At 34.6% G+C, this 21,607-nt stretch overlaps 3 protein-coding genes across 5 annotated transcripts; 1 reads left to right on the top strand and 2 right to left on the bottom strand.

Annotated features, from left to right (window-relative positions):
• LOC110099943 (expansin-A4-like) lies at positions 1 to 2,588 on the top strand. Its single transcript, XM_020827283.2, has 3 exons — positions 1 to 209; positions 307 to 625; positions 2,030 to 2,588. The coding sequence occupies exons 1-3, from the start codon at positions 56 to 58 to the stop codon at positions 2,337 to 2,339; spliced, it is 783 nt and encodes a 260-aa protein (XP_020682942.1). The 5' UTR covers positions 1 to 55; the 3' UTR covers positions 2,340 to 2,588.
• Positions 2,589 to 3,750: 1,162 nt separating this feature from the next.
• LOC110099912 lies at positions 3,751 to 8,331 on the bottom strand. 3 transcript variants are annotated; one of them, XM_020827225.2, is made up of 9 exons: positions 8,124 to 8,331; positions 7,959 to 8,036; positions 7,357 to 7,651; positions 6,017 to 6,422; positions 5,825 to 5,924; positions 5,689 to 5,748; positions 5,222 to 5,305; positions 5,033 to 5,140; positions 3,751 to 4,146 (listed from the first exon to the last, which is right to left on the bottom strand). In XM_020827225.2, exons 1-9 carry the CDS (start codon positions 8,190 to 8,192, stop codon positions 3,835 to 3,837), a joined length of 1,512 nt encoding a protein of 503 aa, XP_020682884.1. In that variant the 5' UTR covers positions 8,193 to 8,331; the 3' UTR covers positions 3,751 to 3,834. The 3 variants fall into 3 exon arrangements, with proteins under 3 accessions (XP_020682884.1, XP_020682882.1, XP_020682886.1); XM_020827223.2 differs by having other exon boundaries at positions 7,911 to 8,036; XM_020827227.2 differs by having other exon boundaries at positions 4,012 to 4,146; positions 5,033 to 5,130; positions 7,911 to 8,036.
• Positions 8,332 to 9,228: 897 nt separating this feature from the next.
• On the bottom strand, positions 9,229 to 20,631 carry LOC110099935 (triosephosphate isomerase, cytosolic). The gene is made up of 9 exons (XM_020827272.2): positions 20,496 to 20,631; positions 19,258 to 19,333; positions 15,596 to 15,719; positions 13,905 to 13,989; positions 13,527 to 13,659; positions 10,532 to 10,626; positions 10,343 to 10,421; positions 10,174 to 10,256; positions 9,229 to 9,489 (listed from the first exon to the last, which is right to left on the bottom strand). Exons 1-9 carry the CDS (start codon positions 20,532 to 20,534, stop codon positions 9,442 to 9,444), a joined length of 762 nt encoding a protein of 253 aa, XP_020682931.1. The 5' UTR covers positions 20,535 to 20,631; the 3' UTR covers positions 9,229 to 9,441.
• Positions 20,632 to 21,607: the final 976 nt, after the last annotated feature.

The following is a 21,607-nucleotide window of genomic DNA, read 5'->3' on the forward strand; positions in this document are numbered from 1 at the left end:
CATCTTCCTTCTGCTTTCCTCACTCTCCGTTCTCACTAGCATCTTTCGTGCAGTAATGGCGCCTCTCTTTGCTGTTGCGATTGCTGTAGCTAGCCTACTCTCATCTGCCCTCACTACAGAAGCGCGCATACCGGGGATCTACGCCGGCGGGTCGTGGCAAAGCGCTCACGCCACTTTCTACGGCGGCAACGACGCCTCCGGCACAATGGGTTTGTTCTTATCGGCCAAAATTTTATTATATCAATCAGCACTACTTATTCGTTGAGCCAAGCCAATAGATGTTAGTTTGAGAATCATTAATTGTAGGTGGGGCGTGCGGATATGGGAATCTGTATAGCCAGGGCTACGGCGTGGAGACGGCGGCGCTGAGCACGGCGCTGTTCAACGGGGGTTTGAGCTGCGGGGCGTGCTTTGAGTTAAAGTGTACCGAAGATCCACAATGGTGCGTACCTGGCAACCCTTCGATCTTCATCACGGCGACTAATTTCTGTCCCCCGAACTTCGCTCAACCTTCTGATAATGGTGGATGGTGCAATCCGCCTCGCACTCACTTTGATCTTGCGATGCCGATGTTTCTGAAGATCGCACATTACCGTGCCGGCATAGTTCCGGTTTCGTTTCGCCGGTTAGTCAATTAACGTTTTCTAGTTTTGATGTTTTCCTCTCTAATGTCTTCTCTGCCACCGCTGTTGCTTTCGCCGAGGGTGGTTGCAGTCATTTTCTTGCCTTTAAAAATTCTTTTCCGGTCTCCATCTCGTAAAGAAATTGACTACTTTGTCCTTTAATTTGTTTAATTCTTTTTGCTACTCTAAGCTGCGGAATATCTATTTGTCTTTATCTGTTTCCATTTTTCTAAGCTCCCTTTAAAAAAAATGCATAAAATTACTTTGCCCAAAAATTTAATTATATGTATATTTGATTATTTCTAGCAAAAAGTTTTTTATGGGTAAATTAAAAAGTCTTTATTAATCTACCTAACTTTATGTGACATTAATTTTAATTTTTTTTGTAATTATATCATTAAATATGATAAATATTCTTCTTTTAATTTAATCTCTTAAATAGCTCATAATAAAATTCTAAAATCTAGATAATAAATATAATGTTTTACAATTAACTCTTCAATATTTTATCAAGATCTTTTTATGAGAACAAACGATTACTATCAGTTTTTACTTGTCTAACCATTGGGCCTTTGATTCTTTCATCCTGATCCAAGTTTTGTAGATCTCGTTATGGGTTCGGGGACATACCCGACCCGATTGATCCATCTGATGAGAAAGTAGAACTAGTAAGATCTGGATCTGATTGCTTCCTTGGCTTAAATTCGGGTAATAATTGATCTGTTAACCCGACCCGACCGGATCCGAACTCAAAATGGTTTTTTTAACACTATTGGCCCACTACGTTGCCCGTTCTACTGGCAGTCAACTTACTTTGATGGTCGAGCTTAATTTTTGCCCTACTATTTTGAAGAATATAAATTTATTTACTCTATTTATTTATGGTATCACGGAAATGGATTCGGGAGCCACATCAAATCTGCATCACGTGATGGCGGGTCCTACGATTCCTCTAAATGACGAAAATATCCTCGATCATTTATGATGTTCTGTGAGGGTGTTTGCGTAATTACCGCGTTGGAGGGAATACGGCCGCGCGCCGAACCAACAACACCTGCACATGGCATGTTCAGTGTGGCAACGTGGCGGGTCCCACGGTATCCTATGATCGCATAGAAACGAAAATTGAAGGCTTTTCATTTATTAACAAAATTAGCCCGGTATTATTACATTAATTGTTTTTTTTAGTTCTGTAATATTACATTTTTTTTTATTCTATTATGACTCTTCCACGTGGTCGTTGTTGCATGTTCGGTATGGCAACGTGGTGGGTCCCATGGTATCCAATGTTCACATAGAAAAAAAATATTTCCCTCCAAAAAAATCTTTTATTTAATTTGAGAGTATTTTATAATCCTAAAAATATTCGTATTTAAAAAAAATAATAATTATAAATTGAATTGCAGAGTGGCTTGCAAGAAGAGTGGCGGCATCCGGTACACCATCAACGGCTTCCGTTACTTCAATTTGGTTCTGATCTCCAACGTCGCCGGCGCCGGCGATATCGTGAAGGTCAGCGTGAAGGGATCTCGCACGGGCTGGATGACAATGTCGCGCAACTGGGGCCAGAACTGGCAATCGAATGCCGATCTGGTTGGTCAAGCTCTTTCCTTCCGCGTCACCGGCAGCGATCACCGGACCTCCACCTCCTGGAACATTGTTCCGGCGAACTGGCAGTTTGGGCAGACTTTCTCCGGCAAGAATTTTCGCGCTTGAGCTGTACGGCCCGACCCGGCCCAACTGGCTTATGGTCGGCCGTGTTGAAGTGTGTGAGATTGTGGGCCGATTTTTAGGCCGTGTTTGGGGGTTTGGGCTACGCTAATGTGTGCTATGACCATATAAGAATATTTGTGGTGAAGAATGAAAATACTGATTATCTGAGTTGCTGAAGTGGCTGCAAAAGAATGCAGCCCGCAGCCACTTTCATTATTCTCTAATGAAAATATTTATATATATAAATATATATAATCAGCTATGTTTTGTTACAATAATCTGTAAAGTGGATAATTTATCTCAAACGGGACTCCAAAGTAATAAAAGGAGCACCTCGTGCAGAAAGAAAGCCAACTCGAACTCAATGAAATTACGCCACATTGTTGGTCAAAGCTCTGCATTGGGTACCCACCCATATACCCACCCATACCCAATGCGTACACTCATGGCCTTGTGGGTGGGTATGGGTGGATACTTAATATTAGGGGATAAATCGATTTACATTATTAATCACGGTATATCTTATATTACTACAATCCTCAGTACATAGTGTGCAACACTTAACCACGCTGCAACTACGATGATTAAATTCTAATATGTGTCTTGAAAGTTTGCAATCATAGTAAAGGACAACAAACCTCAATGCAATTAATCCGTGACAGACTGTGTTCAAAAAACATGAAAAGTGGGCGGGTATAGGTGGGTATAACATTCTTAAAGTTACCATGGTTGGGCATGGGTGGGCAAAGCCCGTCCGAGTAAAGCATGGGTACCCAACCAGAATCCCATGTAGGGCTTTGTTGTTGGTACATGTTAGTGCAAACTCATTGGAGTCACGACATGGAGAAATTATTGTGTGAACACCGGACAATGAGAACCGTCTGAATTTGTTGTGCTTTCACTGTTCTTCTACAAATACTCAACAAAAGAGCAGCAAGTATTCAATTGTGAATGCAATTTTGCTGAGTATTTTGTTGTTCTTTTTACAAAAGGATAGCAAAAGTGCAGCAAATACTAAGCAAAATTGTATTCATAATTGTATATTTGATGTCTTTTTGCTAAGCATTTGCAAAAGAGCAGTAAAAATAATAATAAAAGCACAACAAATTTAGACGATTCTCGCCTACCAGTCTCCTGAGAGGATGAGTGACTACCGTTTCATCCAAGACTAATGTTGTGGTCCAACTTATCCTTCAAGGAATATTGTGGACCAGGCTAGGCTTAAGCTTCATTTTGAACTTCCTTTCAAAGCACGCTTTGAATGGGCCGAGTCAGCCCGTCTTCCATAACACCTCAGCAGATAAGCACAACGTCACTGTTGCACTTCCAATTCAGGATTTACTCATCATTTTTTTTCAATTATTTTCCAATAAAAAATGTAATATTTAACAGGTAGAAACGATCATCATAATTGAATGCAATTAAATTCCATATGAAAATCAATAAATAAATTTATTTTAATACATCACCATTACATGTAAAGTGATTTACCAAATATTCAATAATTTGACAATAAATAACGAAACTCTGCACTATAAGGCTTAATTTCTACCATTTTTGACAATGAAGTTCTATTATCTGAGCTCAACCATTCCATCATTGATCTTTTGAGCGAAGTTGATCTTGGCAATTGGCTGTATATCCATTCTATAAGCGATTCTATATCATCCGCAAAATCAAGCATGTGCCATTCCAGAAGCTTCGGAATCACTATCTTCTTCTTGCTTGTGATGCAGATGGAAGCTTCTAAAAATTCTACTTTGGCTCTTTCCAGCTCGTTTACCACATTGTCTGCTGTGTACACTCTCAGCTGCATGCCCATAACAAGAAAAGAAAACCCCTTTGTGGAATTACAAAATTTATCTTTAGGAAAACCCACTGCACTTTTTAGGACTTACTGCAGTGATTTTAACACCTATTAATTTATTTGCATCGGCTTAATAACTGTTGCAAATCTATTGTATTTGCGTTCGTTGCAAAGGATTTGACAGCAGTTTTCTGAGTGCTGTTGTAGGAAGGCTTTAGCTGCGCTTTTTAGCAGTGGGGATTGACTATAGCGGTTTAAACACATCTCTATGTGTATTTTTCTAAAGGTATGCAAGCAATTCTCTTGGAAGATAGAGATAGATTGGACGTAGCTGTTATTTTTTTGTTAAGATTGAGCTTGGATTAAGGATATATTTGGAACAACTATATTGTTATATAAAGTTGGTTGTAAAAAGCAGCCTTCAACCATTACAAATTTTAAGAAAACCTGAGAGAATACCACGAAAAAATATTATAGTTGTTATACGAAAAATAAGACGGTGAAAAAGTTATGCCAAACAGATCCTATGTTTAATGACATAATTTGCTTGATACAATACAATAGTTAAGAGTAGATCGAATAGATCATTTCTTAGCTGTAGTCAAATAACTCGAGGTCATATTGTTAACAATGCTTACTTTTCCAGAAGAAATAATATGAAAATTTTATGTTTGTAAATGAAGACTCACAATGTTGAGAGGAAGAAGATAGATTTTAAGCAGTGGGGACTGACTGAATAAGGAAAATGTATTGACAAACTTGGTATCTTTTCATTTTCTAAATATTTGAAGTCATAGCTTATTAGTTATCTTGAGAAATAAATACAAAAGGATTCAATATAGTGATGGTTTATGAATTACTACTATAGAGAGAAGCAAATTTTACTTACTGCAGGTGAAGAGAAGCTGCCTCTGCAAAGTGCAAATGTGATGTTTGGTTCTGGGTAACCAAGTCCATAGGTATGTCTAAGCTCTGCTTCTTTTTCATCTACAGTTCCCTTATTATCAAATATGGAACAGTTAGAGTTGAATAACAAATCAATGGAACAATCAAAACTTTTTTGTGAAGGTTCACTCACATTTTTTACATCAGAAGAGCACCGAAGAATGAAATGCTCAATTGCAAGAGCATTAAGCACTATGCCTCCAACATTAAATGCAGCCTAAGTCATGGATTATAAATTGTTTTCAGTGGCTAAACATTTGATCATTTTGCATTGATATTACATAAATCATCATCATTATCATCAACAACATTGTTAGCCTCTCAATTGTTGTGTGTTTAGTGAGGGATGCATTATCAACATTTCTTCGATATAGGCTTTCGTTTGGGACGTCTTTCTTTCTGCTTCTTAAAGCAGCTTTTTAGTAAAAAAATTACAATTTTTGTACTCGAAAGCTGCTTAAAGAAGCAGAAAGAAAGCCATCCCAAATGAAGTCATAATCATTTCTCAATCCGAATAAAATGATGTTTAATAAAGCTGATTCTAAATAGTTGGCATACATCTAACATTGTTGATGATGATAATGACGATGATAAGCATACCTTGTTCAGTAGTTTAAGTAGTTTTCCAGGTGAGGTTGGCCAACCGTGCTGAAGAAATGCCTGAGATAAAAAAAAGTTGCTCATATGAGTCTTTTTTATTCATACAATCTGTTTCTTGATAAGTTGGCTTACCTACATTCATTATGCTGGCATTATAGATGTTGATCCAGAATGGTAGCCTTTGCTTATAAGACAAGAAATGCAACTCCACTACAGTAAGCTTATGTATTAAGAACCTGAAAAAAAATAACTCTTTTATCTTTAGATCTATGAAAATTTGACTACAGTACTTTTTAACTGAAGATCTATTGTGATATGTAATGTTTACCTTAGTTTTTCAATGGCTGGTAGACACAAGACGATCCGATTAAGATCCAATGTACTTCTTGTTAGTTGTATGAATTTCTTATAAGGTCCAATATCACCATCAGGTAATATACTGTAAGGATCTTGTATTTGTGTGCCTTGAAAGATAATAGGAGCTCTGCTACTTGTTAAATGCTTGGGCATAAAGCTTTTAGATCTTATGCAAGATATATTGAGCTTTGGAGCTGTGGTAGCTTCACATTCTAGATGAGCTTGAGGCACAATCAGTTTCTTAAAAATGCTGACCAGTATTTTGATTAGCTGCTCTGATAGCTTATTTGGTGCTCCTCTATAAGTTTCTTCATTTCTGAATCCTTGGATTTGGTATGGTTGTTGGAACTTGTCTGTATTTTCATCAGCTTCATTATCTGCAGAAATTGTGGGAAGAAGAGTAAGCAAACTTTCAGAGTTCAATAATTCTCAATCATCTATGAAAATCATAAAGAGATTAAAAAATCCACAAGCAAAGGTGGATTGGGAGGGAAATTTCATTAACATGCAAGAAGATTTACATGAGAAGTAAACTATGAGAACCAATTGTTGTATGTGTGATGTGCTCACCCATATCATTATGTGAATCTCTTACCTTCTTAACCTCCATTTTTGGTCAATTAAAAGGGGTATTGGCTAGGTATAGTTATTGGTTGGGAAATACTCCTAAATTTGATGTTCTGAACATATTGAAGCCATCAACAAAATTTCATATGGATCTTAATAATATGCCAATCATATTAAAGCCCTCCATATTTTCTTAAATTTCCTATGCTCTTTACCGATCAAATATCATAAACTAAGAGCACACTTAGCCATGTTGAGTTTGCTTGAAGATCTACTGCCCTTGAACCTTGCTTGATCATTGTACAACTTGCCAAAACCCATGAGAGACTCAAACTAAAGCTTCGTTTAGGACGGCTTTCTTATTGCTTCTTAAAACAAATTTTTGTACTCGAAAGCTACTTTAAGAAGCAGTAAAAAAGTCGTCCCAACTGAAGCCTAAGTTAAATCAAACCTTCTAATACCACTTACTAGAGGGTCAAACCCTTAAAGCCCTAATTGAACTCAATATACTAATGAATGAGTACTCATTAAGCCAAAAGTATAAACTAATGTGCAAGGGCAACTACAAGAATACTATGAGTTCAACCTTTCTTTTGACTTTTAATGTAAGATTATTCTTCACTCTTATGTGGATCTTAATAGATTATCTGACTGAATGCATTTCTCACTCATACAAAAATTCCTCATCAAATGCCCAAATGAAAATGCTCAAAGAATTAAGCTCAAATGTAGGAGAATACTAACCAGATATCTTCTTATAATGCAAACTCTTTGATTCTGCAACCAACTGCAGCGAAGTATTCCTTTCATTGATTGGAATTTGATTAATTATTTCCATATTTGGTGATTGTTCAATGAGTCCATGGCTTCCTTCTTCTCTTCTCTGCTGTCTTTGAAGTTTTTGTTCCCACTGCAGTTGCTGACATTCTTTCTTGTATTTCCTTTCTTGATGCAGATTTAGCTTTATTTCATCCACTTTTCTCTCTAAATAGATAATTTCTTCTTCCACCTTTGCTATTTCTCCAATAAGAATCTGTATCTACATGAACAAATATATTATGCTCACGATGGCTTCTCACTAGTTCAACAGATCATCTCTGTTAATATAAATTTGTTGGCATAATCATGTTTGCTGATTGTGATCATCAAAACTAGAATAAATTTCAATATAAATAAATAAATAAAAGATTCAATCCAACCACCCAAAGTAAATTGGACGGCTGGAATGAAGGCAGAGCTACATTTACATCCTAGAAGAAAAGATCTGCAAAAGAACCGTTTGCTGAAAAAGAGAACACCTGACTAGAAACCGAAGAAGAAGAAGAAGAAAGGCATGAATGACACACAATGGACCCGTGAAGCACACGATGAAGAACTGTATTCAGTTTCTGTTCATTCTCAAGAACTTCCTGCAAGTGAGCCACCTATAAAATCAAATGGAAATTTCTCAATGATCTGAACAATAGTAATTCTTCATTGTTTTAATGTAAATGTTTTGTTCTTTATCTCACCTCAGCTTCCAGCTCCAGTCTCTTCTGATTGAGCTCTTCCCTCTGCATCAGAAGTTCCTCAAATTTCATTGGAGTGATCAGAATTTAAAAACTTTTGAATGAAAGGAAGCTAGAGAGGTGGCTTCATTTAAGTGTTTTAACGGTGACGAAGAAGGAAACAGCAGCGGTGGTGGATTGAAGAGGAACTGTAAGTTGGGGTTGTTTTTTTTTTTTTGCAGTTTCCGTGTATTCATTCATGTTTGTAGATAGCTTTTCTTTAGCCTGCAATCCGTGACTGATTTAATTACTGAAGCTTCCAGGCCTGGATTTGGAGCTCGGATTATTTTCAATTTCTTAGCTTGGGAAAAGTATATTGATAGCGTAAATATAAAGTGTTTGATTTCGTCCTATAAAGTTGAGCTTTTAGTAGAAGTAAATTTAATCACCAATGAAATGATCTTCTTTGATCTGTCATCATTTTTTTATGAGACCGTTGAATGTCTGTAGGAGATTTTCATTAACTTAGGCTTTAGGCTTACTTTAGACAATTTTTTATTATTTTTTAAATTATTTTTTTAGTATACTTTTTTTGATTAAAAATTACTTTACAAAACAATAAAATAACTATAAAAAAATCTTTATTATAAAATTGTTTAGATAATTTATCCATTTCTAACGGTAATCTCAAGCACTTTTGATGTAAATAGTTTAGTCTGATAATACCTATTTATAATGATTAATTTTTATTAATAATATTTATTTAATTTAACCCTTTTCAAGGTTATAGAATAGTTAGCTTTACTTGTAAAAGCAGCTTCATATTGAAATCCTTCACTGAAGTAGTTGAGCAACCGAGCAAGTTCCAGCTGTACCAGAAACAGCTTTAATAAAAGTCAATACTCCAAATCCAAAAAACCAGGTTAATTAGCTTTAGCTTATTCAAGTTATAGGGCTAAGGGTGAAAAAGTAATTTTTAAACTGAAACCGGGTTTAAATTGAGCCAAAAGCAATTAATCATAATTATTATTAATATAAAAATATTCAAATTTTATTTATAAAAATACTTTTGAATTTAGTAAATAAATAAATAAAAATTTAGTAAGAACTCTCCATGTAGATGTTGCAGTTCAACTCAGCCAGAAAAATTAAGTGGTTCGATATTACTCACACGTTTGTTATTACAATAATTTGTAGCTATAATGGTTTGGGCTACATGCACTCAAAATAGAAGATAAATAGCTTTAAGTAACAAAACAAAAAAAAGATAGTTTCAGGAGAAAATATTATTTGGCCGTAAAGCCTTAAGAAAGTGAGGTGATGGCGAAGAGCTCAAAATCACCTAGCTGGACTTCACTGTGGCAGAGTTGATAATATCCACGAATTCAGGCTGTGCATAGAAAATTTAATAAATAAATAACCATCAGATAAGGAAATATATCCAAAAATAGTTATAAAAAAAAAGAAACTTTAAGCCATCTTGAAATTGCAGGAAAACATGTTGAATGCAGCATACCAGTTTTGGAGAAAAGCTTCATCTTTGTTTAAGTAGGTCACTTTGGCGTCTATTCGTTGGGGGCTTAGATTACTAATCAACATATTTTTTGGTTCGAAGGTTACGTATGTGATGCGTGTAAATTTATCTTAATAGCTCATATGTCATGGCAATATTCAAATCCAAGATTTATAGATTCACGATATTCAACGAGTTTAGAAAATCACTTAAATCTTGAAATAAATAGCCTTCAACGAGATTAAAAAATTAACAGGACAGTTTTAAAATTTTCAATCCCGCAAGATTCAGGCTCCGTTTGGGACAGCTTTCTTAATGCTTCTTAAAACAACTTTCTAGTAAAAAAATTGTTTTAAGAAGCAATAAGAAAGTCATCTCAAACGGAGCCTTACTGAATATGGATTTACAAGATTTACAAAAAAAAAAAAAAGTTTGAAACTTAGACCTGTACTTAACATAAAAGAAATTGGTTGGTTTCAAACTATTGCAAAATTGATATAGCGAATAGTAATAAAATTTTGTGAAACTTGTAAATATATTGATGCTGATAAGGAGGCAAACCTTCAAAGAAGCGCCGCCAACAAGGAATCCATCAAGATCAGGCTGTGCGGCCAATTCCTTGGAGTTCGCCCCATTTACAGAACCTGCAAGAAGAGATGGGATTATTTTAAGGATTATAGATCAAATCCAGCATAGAAAAATGTCTAAAATGCTTGGAAAGGATAAGTACCTCCATAAATGATCCTGGTAGATTCAGAAACTTCAGCACTCACATTTTCCTTGAGCCACTTCCGCAGTTCAAAGTGAACCTAATGAAGAAAAGTAATGGCCGATGAAAAACCAGAATTGGAGCTGGTGTCAGGTATCATTAAAATAATCCAAGAACAACAAAGATGAGTATTATGACACCAAGCAATACCTCTTGGGCCTGAGAAGGAGTTGCAACCTTGCCGGTTCCAATGGCCCAAACTGGCTCGTAGGCAATAACTACATTTTTCCAATCAGAAATCCTTTCTGCAAAAGAATTCAATTAGCAGCACAGCACACAGAAGCTGCAGTTAATCTAAAATTGCTGCGAGACACTGTGATCAGAGAATAGAACAAATAAAAAGCAAAAAAGTACTAATGCGCTTGGCAGATTAAAGCAAATCGTCTAAGTTTTTAAGTTGCAGGTATTGCTTGCATGATGTCAAATGCCGAGCTTAGAATAAGCGCATTTTCAATATCATGGACCGGAAAAATAACAAAGCAGCTGTTAATGCAAGCAGAATTGCCTACTGAAATGCATAATAGTCATGCATTCAGACAGAGATAAAAATACATGCAGCAATGTATGTCAGAATTGCTCGTGTGTATTTAATGGGTACACAAGCAACTTAATACTGATTGATTGGTGCGCATAGAAATGATAATTATGTTCAAATTTCAAAATTCACTTGATAATTGCTTGAATTTTAACCAGCTCAAAATTAATTTTCTTCGATTAGATGGATCTCAAGATAAGTTTTGATTTAACTCAAAATTAACTTGACATATGCAAATACATCTTTACACATTGAAACCCACACACATGCACAAACATACCTTATAGATATGCAAACATGCAACTTATTAAGAAAATATTAAGAACAAATGCTTCTATCTATCTATATATGCATATTAGTATTTAGAAAATAATTCTGAAGTAGTAGGTTTGATGTGAATTAACTCAAAAATGACTCCAAATCATTCATTTTTTACTCGGATCAAACATAAAAAGAGCCGAACAAATCCTTAATTGAGTAGAGCATGGCTCATTTGAACACAATTTAATATCACATAAATGGGCCATGCTAGAGACAGTATAATGAGTTCTAAGTTCTAACGAATCATTATCATCATTCAAATAAAAAATGAAATATCACACTTCATAAACTTCCTAAATTATCATCATTCAACTATAAAATGAAATATCACACTTCAAAAACTTCCTAAATTATTTTGGAATGGGCCAGCTAGCTCGTGAGGCAACCCTCGCAAGGGTCCACATCTAATATGCATGTGGAAAAGAAACCAGGCATTGGTTATAGGCAAACCAACCGCTAATCCAACCCATGTAAAACTGGTTTCTAAGCCCATAGAAATAAATGAAACGCGACTCCATCAGTTTTTATCAACCTTTCCTACATGAGCAACTTGAATTTTAAAATTTGAAGCATTATTGAAAAGATGAGTTGCATCCAGGTTCCTGTACTCAGAGCCTGATGGCAACTGGTTTCATAATTTTCTACAACTCATTTTATTTGTTCAGTAAAACTATGCTATGCAGCTTATAGGCATTTAGACTGCCACTAGATGCATTAGGGGCTGTTTGGTTTGCTGCAAAAATGGTGTAAAGTATTCCAAATGAAAGATTTTGAAAATATTGATGTTTGGTTTGAAGTAAAAGGAATGCAGAGTAAAATTTTGAAGTAAAAATAATTTAACCTCTAATTCAAATCCAATGTATTTGGAATTCCTCAGATTTGGGTGATTTTAAAATACACCGGAAACTCACCGCTAGTTACCGCCCGCCCCGACCACAATCATTTTGCACTTCACATTGCATTCATTTTACTTCAAATCAAACAAATAAAAAGTAATCTCATGCATTCCTTTTATAATCATCCAAACAACTCCAAAATATTTCTTTTACACTGCATTCTTTTTTCAGCCAACCAATAGCCCTTAGTAAAAAGGCACAAAACTACTAAAATATTCACCTTCACATGGCATAGACGTCCCTTGTAGGCTGGTATAAGGGAACAACTATAAAGGGATCAGCATTTTTTTTAAAACTCAGCGTGTAGTTCACTATCGTTTGATACTCAGCATTATGATTGCCTACCAACCTCTATTTCTGTAAGAGTCTGCACTCTGCAGGTATGCTTTATTATCGACCATCATTCCTTATATATTTTACAAAAAGCTATATAGTCTATCAGGCAGTAAAAAATCCACGATTTAAAACGGGATGGGAAAAAAGGTTACTCTAAATTTATGCGGAGCAAAGCCTCCACAATGTACATAACCATAAGAAGATTTACAAGTGAAACGTGTATACTGTAAATAACTGTTCCTAACCTAGGAGGGTTAGGGTTCTACTACTGCTGTTATCTTGTTAGCAATGCTTACTGTTCTACAAACTGGATCCAGATGTAATTAAACCCTAAAATTAGGGACCTAGATGCAACTTAGGCTTCGTTTGGGACAACAGCTCTTTACCTGCTTCTTAAAGCGGTTTTCTAGTACAAAAATTAAAAATTTTGAACTAAAAATTCGCTTTACGAAGCAGTAAGACGGCTGTCCCAAACGAAGCCTTAGTCTTTCTCAACATGAACATTGTATCAAGTATTAACAGTATATCAGTGGTCCATTAAAATTCATAAGAATAATAGTTGGAGCTGAAAATGAACGATTTTGATGAAACGTGACAAGAAGTACATCCAAAAAAACAAGACAATAAGACAAATAAATCTCCGACAATCATTTTTCTTCAGCTTCATCTCCCGTAGCATTCCTGTGCATGCCACTACAGTGCAACAGCAATAAGCATGAAAGAGCTACACCAAACTGGAGCTTATTGCATCAACCAGTAATTAAGCTGCTTTCATGACTAGACCCAATCAGCCATAGTCGGGAATATGTTTTGTTGGGTTGTAGCAGAGCCTATGCTGCTACCATCACCCTAAGCATGCCCTTAACAATGATAAGATTGCAGATGAACAAAGGCACTATGACCCTATTAAAGTATTTTTTGCACACAAAAAAGATCCAAGTAAAATTTATATTCAACAATTGTTACCAATGAGAGTTAAAAAGTCAAGATTAAGATTAATTAAATCACCAAGAAACAATGAATGTAAAAAAGAAACAGAAGCATATATGCATTTCACCTGCAATAGCCCTTGTTTGTGCAGCAACAATATCCACAGTTGAGCCTGCTTCTCGTTGCTCAAGAGTCTCACCAACACAAGCAATCACTTTCAAACCTTGAGAGAGAGCATATGCAACTTTATCTCCCACAAACTACATTAAAGCAAAAACAGAGAAGATATAAACAAGCTGCAACGTTTATAGAACAAACTGAGCTCAAAATGATCATGCAAATTAAATATTCGACTCAGATGAGAGCTCTCCTTAACCCAAATTAGGAAGTAGGGCACACCAACAGTATATTTCAATGATAAAAAGGGAGACCAGTTGCACACACTCAACATCAAAATAACGTGGAATGTATGACATGCAAAAAAAATTTATGCAAAGGAACTAACCTCATTGGATTCACCAAGTAAAGCCCTCCTTTCAGAATGGCCAACAATTACCCAGGGAATACCTAAATTCACCAGAATCTCCGCACTGCATGAAATGAGTTTAAAACAAATTGAAAAAGTTATAACCATCCATCTTACAGTTCAAGCACGTTGACTGCAAGGATTAAATGATTAAGAGATAAACTGAGCAGTAACCGCCGATGCAGCTTTTGTTTTAGCACTCGCAATAAAAAAAACAATGTGTCACAGCTAACATAGTAGTATCGTAATAAAAAATAATTTGACATATGATGCAAGTTAGGAAGGTTTTCATTGTCTCCTGTTGTTTCTTGAACTGAATGATCCAACAAGTGCTCGAGGCTATGTCCCACTTGACTTTTTTGGACCTATCCTAATCAGTGCAATTAGTGATAAGGTGGGAAATTTTTTGGAAAATGTTGAATCTTATCCTTGAAGGGTGCAAAGATCATACTACAGCTGCTGTTTAAGCCCAAGGATCAGGTCTAGTTCAAGATTTACAATAGAATTAATTGAACCCTTAGAGAGAGGAAGGGCACATCAGACCAAGATGAGAGACTAAAGAGAGAAAATTTGAGAGATTTCAGTGGGACAAAGTTTTGGCCAAGAGTACAGGTTAGTATCATAGATTTCAAATTTTAGATCTTCCATGCTCGCAACTATTGACCTAAGAAAAAAAAAACACCTCTCTCTTTCTTCATCCTCCACCCTCTCTCTCTCTTCCAGTCATCGTGCCTAAGCTGTCATCACTATCTACCCCAGCCACCATGCAACCCTAGCTGTCTCTATCACCACAGACACCATCACCGTCACATACTCGATCTACCGCTGATCACCTCACCATCTCCTGATCTCTCTCCTTCCTCTCTCTCTTTCTCTCCCTCCCTTTTTCTCTTACTCACAGTCTCCATTTTTCTCTTTCAATCTCTATCTCTATTTCTCTTTCCCTCTCTCACTATTTCTTTCTCCCTATTCCCCCCCCCCCCCCCTTTTTTTTTCTTATCTCTCGAAAGAGAGAAAACAAAAACAAAAGAAATAGAAAAAAAGTGTGTTAAACATTTGACTTGAATTTGAAATGGAAAAAATACACAATGCGCAAAGCAAACTACACATTCCAACTATCGTGAATTAAAATATTGAGCAATCCCAACAATTAATTCATAGAACTACTAAAAACAGGAAACCCTTGCTGCACGTTTCTAGAGTGTAGTGCTTGACACTTGAGAGGTAGACACGGCCATATATTTTTTTGAGATCCATTAAAAAAATAAAAACTTGAAAAGTCTTTAAGTTCCATCTGGATGGAGTAGTTACATCATACTGCTCCATCCTTTAAACTAACACCACCAAACTCCTCACCCCCTTCCCCCATCCACACACACAAACGGAGAAAAAACCAGTGTTCTTATGAATATAATCATTTAAAATACGCATCTAAATCCAAGTGCATATGAAAGTGACTAACGCACAGGTTATAGTTCTTTAGCTGTAAGAAGATAAACATAGAAATTAGTCACTCAAGTAGCTGCAAGCCTGCAACTTGAGGCAAAAAGATAAAATAACAAAAAAACTAAGCATGGCCATCTGAAAACAACATGAACCAAAGACATGATACTGACTTGACAAAGGAAAATGCATGCAACAATGGAAAGATGTAGGTTACGTAATCTCACCTGACCTCACCAGTGAACGCACCTCCTTTCTTCACCCAGCAATTTTGAGCAGCAACATGAAAGTCAGGGCGCAACAAACTTTGCACAAGAGGGAGAAACACAAAAGGAGGACTTACAACAACCTCTGGAAGAAAAGATAAAAGAAATGCATCTGTAAGGCTTAACGAAAACAAGCAAGATGGAACAAAAGTAAGTCAAAATGGTTAAAACGTGGATCATGCATGATGCTGTTTTAGTTGAAATCATCAAATATATAAGTCTTTTGAAATGTAAAATGAAAAAAAAAAGTTATAAAGTATTCACTAGAATAGAAAATAAAAAATTTGAAAATAATTTAGGTTTCAATGAAAATATCTTCTGAGATTTGAAGAGTATAGGAGGTATTGTAATAGTATAGTTAACAAATCTCTTTAATGACATTCTCTAAGAATTAAGAGGAAGCAAAAGAATAGGAGAAGTACTTCAGTACTAGTATTTAAAAAGAAGGCAGATATTTAAGATTGGGTGCAATATAAGAGATTCAAACTATGAACCCTGAAAATTAGGTTATGAAAGAAGGTGATGGAACAAAGCTTGAAAAAAAGATATTCATCTGTTTTGTTGAACATGAAAAGCTATATGATAGAATATTGCAAGAACTAAAAAGCATTAAAATGATGTGAAATTTAAATGCAATACACTTAATTTATATGTAATTAAAATGCAATATCCATTTAGATTTGACTTCTTTTTATTTTATAAACTGAATCAGGTAATTTATATGTATTTTATGAAAAAATGTAAATAAAGGGAAGCAGGGTATACATTGCCTAATGGAGAGAACATAAGCCTTCTAAACCATTGGTATGGGTTTCCAACCTCTTTATGTATGCTGGAGCATTAATTTGTTTAAGTAGTTGTGAAGTGATCAAATACTTTTTACTCGGCCAAATATTTACATTAAATAATTATCCATTCGTATTGGTTACAAAATTGCTATAAGAGATTCAAGATAGAATAGCCTAGTATCTACTACTAGCATATGCCAATTCTATCAAGTGAGGCTTCCAATGTAAAGTTAAAACGATAGGCTCAAAATTAAAAAATTAATGACTCCAAACATGATATAAAATTTCAATTTAAATTAAATTATTTGTATAGGAATAACTACATAAATTTTAGGATTTACTTCGCAAAATATTATTTAGATAATATTATTAGATAAATTTTAGCATTGTTATCATACTTAAAAAAATGAAACTTTCTTCAGATTAATTAAAATGGCAATCAAGACTTTTTCCCTTTCTTCTAAATCATCAATATTGATATAATCTAGATAGCATACAATTTGGTTAGTATTGAGATTAACTTAAATTAGACTACCAAAATTATTCAGATTACCTCAATGTGAGAGATAACATCAAAACCAAATGTTCTGTATAATAAATAACATAAGATCATAAGAAAAACATTAAAACAAATATTCCCTTAAATTTGGATAGATATAATGAAGAAATGCTTTAGGAATACAATAAGATAAAATGATGTCAAGGAAAGTTGAAGATATATTTTATAGATTGTGATTAGATTGATGATGCTTTTCCATTGAAGCATTGAATAATAAAGCAGCCTTTAGCAATTAAGTTGAGTAAGGTACAAATAAGAATCCTAAAAATAGATGTATGTTAAAAATAGGAAAAACAAAGTAAGAAATGGTTAAATGAAAAGGAGAAATGGAAGCAACATCTATTAAGATCCAAGGGTGACAATAATAGACTTCTATACTTTGTACATGCAAAGTAAAGAACATAGGTTGCACCATCAAGAAGTGTAAAATGACGAAGGATGTGAAGAAGGTGAGTAGATAAAAGGAACTAATGTTATAATTCACGTAAAAGGACTTATGTGAACCATAAATAACTATCCGTGTAACATTTAATGGGAATGAATTAAGGAGAATTATTTCACAAAGCCAACATCTAACATTGGAACAAAGCTAATGAAGATGATCATTAAAATTTTTACAAGCAATCAGTGAGAATGCTAAATATAACCTCTTCTTGTTTATGTCCATTTAATTGGATTATGTAATATTAAAAATTAAAAATTAGAGCAAAAAAAAAAAAACTATCTATAATTCATGTGCTTTCACATTGGACTTAACCTATGTTGCACCGATACACCTATTTATGAAGGTGTGTTGTATCCGAGATACACGGATACGCCTCCGATACTCCACCGATACGTGTCAGATACGCCAAAGACATATCTAATTAAAATACTATTTAATTTCAAAAGGACACGCATATACGATACACGAGTCCGTTGAAAAACAAAAAGAAATCCGGAAAAAAAGGATGCATCGTATTTACTTCAGCGACTGCGAGCAAAGTACTCTCATTTCCGAGATGGATTTGAGTCTCTTGATGATATGAGAATATTAGAAATTACTAATCTTTCATTTGATGAGCCTGAATTAAAAGCTATGATATTTATTGAAGAAGATATAGAAGTTCAAAGACAAACCACTGAAGAAGCTAATCATATCATTCCTTCTATTGAATAGTTGAAACTTTATGTGCTAGACAAATTATGTTTATGCTTTTGTTGTTGTACTAGACATTTAATGCTTGCTTATATTTTGATATTATAAGCTACAAGGCTACAAATGATGTTGTTATCATTTTTTTTTGTAATTTCAAATATTATGTTTTGATTGCTTTCTTAATTTTTATGTATGATTTATAAATTATGATGCCGCGTCCGCGCCGTACCCGTATCCTATATTTTTAAGAATTGACGTGTCCCGTATCCATATCGTGTCGTATCCGTGTCGCCGTATCCGTATTGGTGCAACATAGGACTGAACTAGGATGATAAATATCTCCATTCATTTCATGGTAATTCTTATAGGTTTCAAAATTTATTTTCAACCTAACAAGGACCCCTATCTTTCTCATTTTGGCATAAAAATTATGAAAACATTGAGCTGTGCAACATAGCTTGCACAAACGAGAGTTAACATCAGCGTAAACACACAATAAAAATGACTAGACATAAGCAAATGGGCAGATGAGAGGTAATACATCCAAAAAATATGAAAAATGATTTCCGCAAACTAAAGCTAACATTACAAGCAACATCGAAGAAGCATGACCATAGGAGGGTATAAAAAAATGTGTCTATCAATTGAGGTAAGGCTAAAAGTGATCAACAAACCAGCACAAGCATGTTTAGTTAAACATTATTGAACTACTGATTCCAAACCTGAGCTTCAAATATAAGCCTGACGAGTATAGATGTCTGAAAATGGTTCAATAAGTTTTGCATTTCACAATATAGTAGCCAATTTTCATCTTGGTACAGGGGATCCAAATCAAAATTATTCCAAGTTATCATCCAACGTGCATATGGTTAAAAAAAATAAGAGCCACACCAATTTGTTATTAACAAAAATACTACGATAACTCTCCAAGCAAAGCGTTCAAACAGGAAAATGCTAGAAAAAAACGATGACTAATAAATGCAACCTAGGAAGCTTCTATCAAGGACATTCAGTGAATTCAAAACGTAAAAAAAAGGGTAACCAACTGAACAATAACTCAAATCTAACTTCCAACTTAAAATTAAAAAAAAAATCATCAAGGATAAAAAAGCTAGAGTAGGGCGGGAGTGGGGCGTACCAACAACATCCTGTGAGGCAACCTTCCCATCATTCAGAGTTGCAACAATTTTCTTAACCTCCTCTGTCGTTCCATTCTGCAAAACTCAAGAGGAAAGTCAGCGACTGCTTAAACTATGATTGGTGGTTGTAACGATCCATTACAAGTTACACCGCTTATTTCTTTTCAACAGTTAAAGAGTAAAATTCTCTAGTCTTTAAACTATGATTTGTCAAGATTTATGGTGAATTTGTTCCAACGACACCCATTAAGCGGTAGATTTTTTGTAACACCACAGAGATGGTGCTAGTTAATACTTGCAATCAGCCACTAGTTGTATGCACTGAAGTCATTCCAATACCTAGCACCTAGGTGCATAATAAATGCATCCCATATGAATTGTCTGATAGAGTCTTCATAGATAATTTTGCAAATGATTTACAACATTTTCCTACAGCAGCTACTGAGGGCAGCAAAGTTGTCAAATTCGATTTTCGAATAAAAGCTTTGACATTAAATGATAGCAATCATTCAAATGATTTTAATTTGTTACATTTCATTTTTTTTAAATACCACAGGTCATCCTACGTAGCTTATGATCCATCTATTGTTGGTAGCTCCGGAACAAGAGTTCAATTCCACCTGAATTCAAAGTCCTCTTTAGAGCCAGTTGATGTGGGCTATAAGATGACGAATAGTTAAACTAGTGATAGTTCTAGTGAATCGAAGTCGGAATAAGATGTTTAACGCTTTATAATATTTAGATGGAGCAGCGGTCATGGGTCATGATTTAGTATGTAGGCATTGAAATTTTGGTAATGCTAAATTCCAGACAAAATTGCTTCTTTTTTTTAATTATGTTTTAGGGCTTAAGGTTTAGGGCACAAGTATTTTATCCGCATCTGAGATTTCAACCCGCCTACAAAAACAAAATAGCATCGATAACCTGATCTCAAGCACGGATCAAATTAGTGCACAAACATTCAGTCCAATATCCAAAACACTAACAAAAGGTTATTCAATATCAGATCTAGTGACGCAAGTATGCAGATCGGGAAGGAACAATCCAAAATTATGATTCAGCGAGCGTATAGACAAATCGCAAACGAAATCACCGATTAAAGTTCATAAAAAAAACGGAAGGATAACCAATTTTAATGGAAACGATTGATTATGAAGGATATAAGATGGACGATCTAACCAAAAATAGATGCTAAAATGGATTAAAATATTGATTTCAGAAAGACAAGAACACATACGCATTTCCAGTTGCCGCCGACGAAGAATTTCCTGCCCATTGCCTCTGCGAAGACGAAGAAAATGCCAAAATACAGCCCTTACTTTCCTTTGGCTCAGAATGGAAGTCGATAAGATAGGGATGATGAAATTATTTAGAATAAGAAAGCCGTCTCAAACAAAGTTTTACTTTTTTGAGGCTTTGTTTTTCAGACCGCAATCATAATTTCTAATTAGTCACTATTTTTTTATTGTATTTCAAAAAAAAATTTATAGGAGCAAGGTGATGCAAAGCCTATTTTAACTTTTCAAAATAGTAAGAAAATTGTCTTAAATGAAGCCATAATATAAATAATAAAGTAACAAAAAAAAAACTATACACTAAAAAGTCAGGTGCAACCATGCAATCAAGTTTATCAAGGTTGGAATTAAGGCATCGTTTAGTACGATTTTCTTACTACTCTTTAAAATAATTTTTTGGAATAAAAATTAATTTTTTTTACTATAAAGCAAGAGAGTCGTCTCAAACGAAGCCTAAGATTTTATTTGAGACAACTTCCTTATTAGTTTTTTAAAGCAGCTTTTTAATAAAAATTAATTAATTTTTACACTATAAAATTACTTTAAGTAGTAGTAAAAGACTTGTATCAAATGAAACTTAGGATTTCACGTGTTAAAAAAGTATTTGAATTCATATCCTATTTTAGAATAATTTAACTTAACATCAAAGAACTCAATCAGACAACAAAAAGAAAAACTCAATAAGACTTTACTGAGAGCATAGGGATCAATCAATTCATGGCGAAGTGATAAAGGTTGTCCACACCAATCATTAATTCAGCCATGAAGATATTTTGTAAGCAAAATCATGATTTTTTTTTTTTTTTTGCAACCATTTAGAAGAATCAATAGTACTACTGATACGTCATAAAAAATCATCTTAATCATACACTAATTTGAGAGATGGTTTTCAAATTAAATTTGGGATCATATGAACTCCAATCTTAGCAAACTTACAGTCAAACTAAAAATTTTGACGAATCGAACCCAATGATGCTAAATTTGGTCTAATAATCCAAGTACAATGGGCTCGAATCAAGGGAATTAAATATGTTTGAAAACTTCAAAGCATTAA

The sequence above is a fragment of the Dendrobium catenatum genome, unplaced genomic scaffold, assembly GCF_001605985.2.
Source record: "Dendrobium catenatum unplaced genomic scaffold, ASM160598v2 fragScaff_scaffold_334, whole genome shotgun sequence".
Lineage (NCBI taxonomy): Eukaryota > Viridiplantae > Streptophyta > Magnoliopsida > Asparagales > Orchidaceae > Dendrobium > Dendrobium catenatum.

Coding starts and splice junctions, on each gene's coding strand:
- LOC110099912 (XM_020827223.2), bottom strand. CDS start 8,192: ATGAAATTTGAGGAACTTCTGATGCAGAGGGAAGAGCTCAATCAGAAG. Junction 5,141..5,221: donor GCTCTTCTGATGTAAAAAAT/GTGAGTGAACCT, acceptor TTTGATAATAAG/GGAACTGTAGATGAAAAAGA. Junction 4,147..5,032: donor GCAGCTTCTCTTCACCTGCA/GTAAGTAAAATT, acceptor ATGGGCATGCAG/CTGAGAGTGTACACAGCAGA.
- LOC110099943 (XM_020827283.2), top strand. CDS start 56: ATGGCGCCTCTCTTTGCTGTTGCGATTGCTGTAGCTAGCCTACTCTCA. Junction 210..306: donor CGACGCCTCCGGCACAATGG/GTTTGTTCTTAT, acceptor CATTAATTGTAG/GTGGGGCGTGCGGATATGGG. Junction 626..2,029: donor GTTCCGGTTTCGTTTCGCCG/GTTAGTCAATTA, acceptor ATTGAATTGCAG/AGTGGCTTGCAAGAAGAGTG.
- LOC110099935 (XM_020827272.2), bottom strand. CDS start 20,534: ATGGGCAGGAAATTCTTCGTCGGCGGCAACTGGAAATGC. Junction 15,720..19,257: donor TGCCTCACAGGATGTTGTTG/GTACGCCCCACT, acceptor CTTTTCTTCCAG/AGGTTGTTGTAAGTCCTCCT. Junction 9,490..10,173: donor TTGGCGGCGCTTCTTTGAAG/GTTTGCCTCCTT, acceptor TTCTATGCACAG/CCTGAATTCGTGGATATTAT.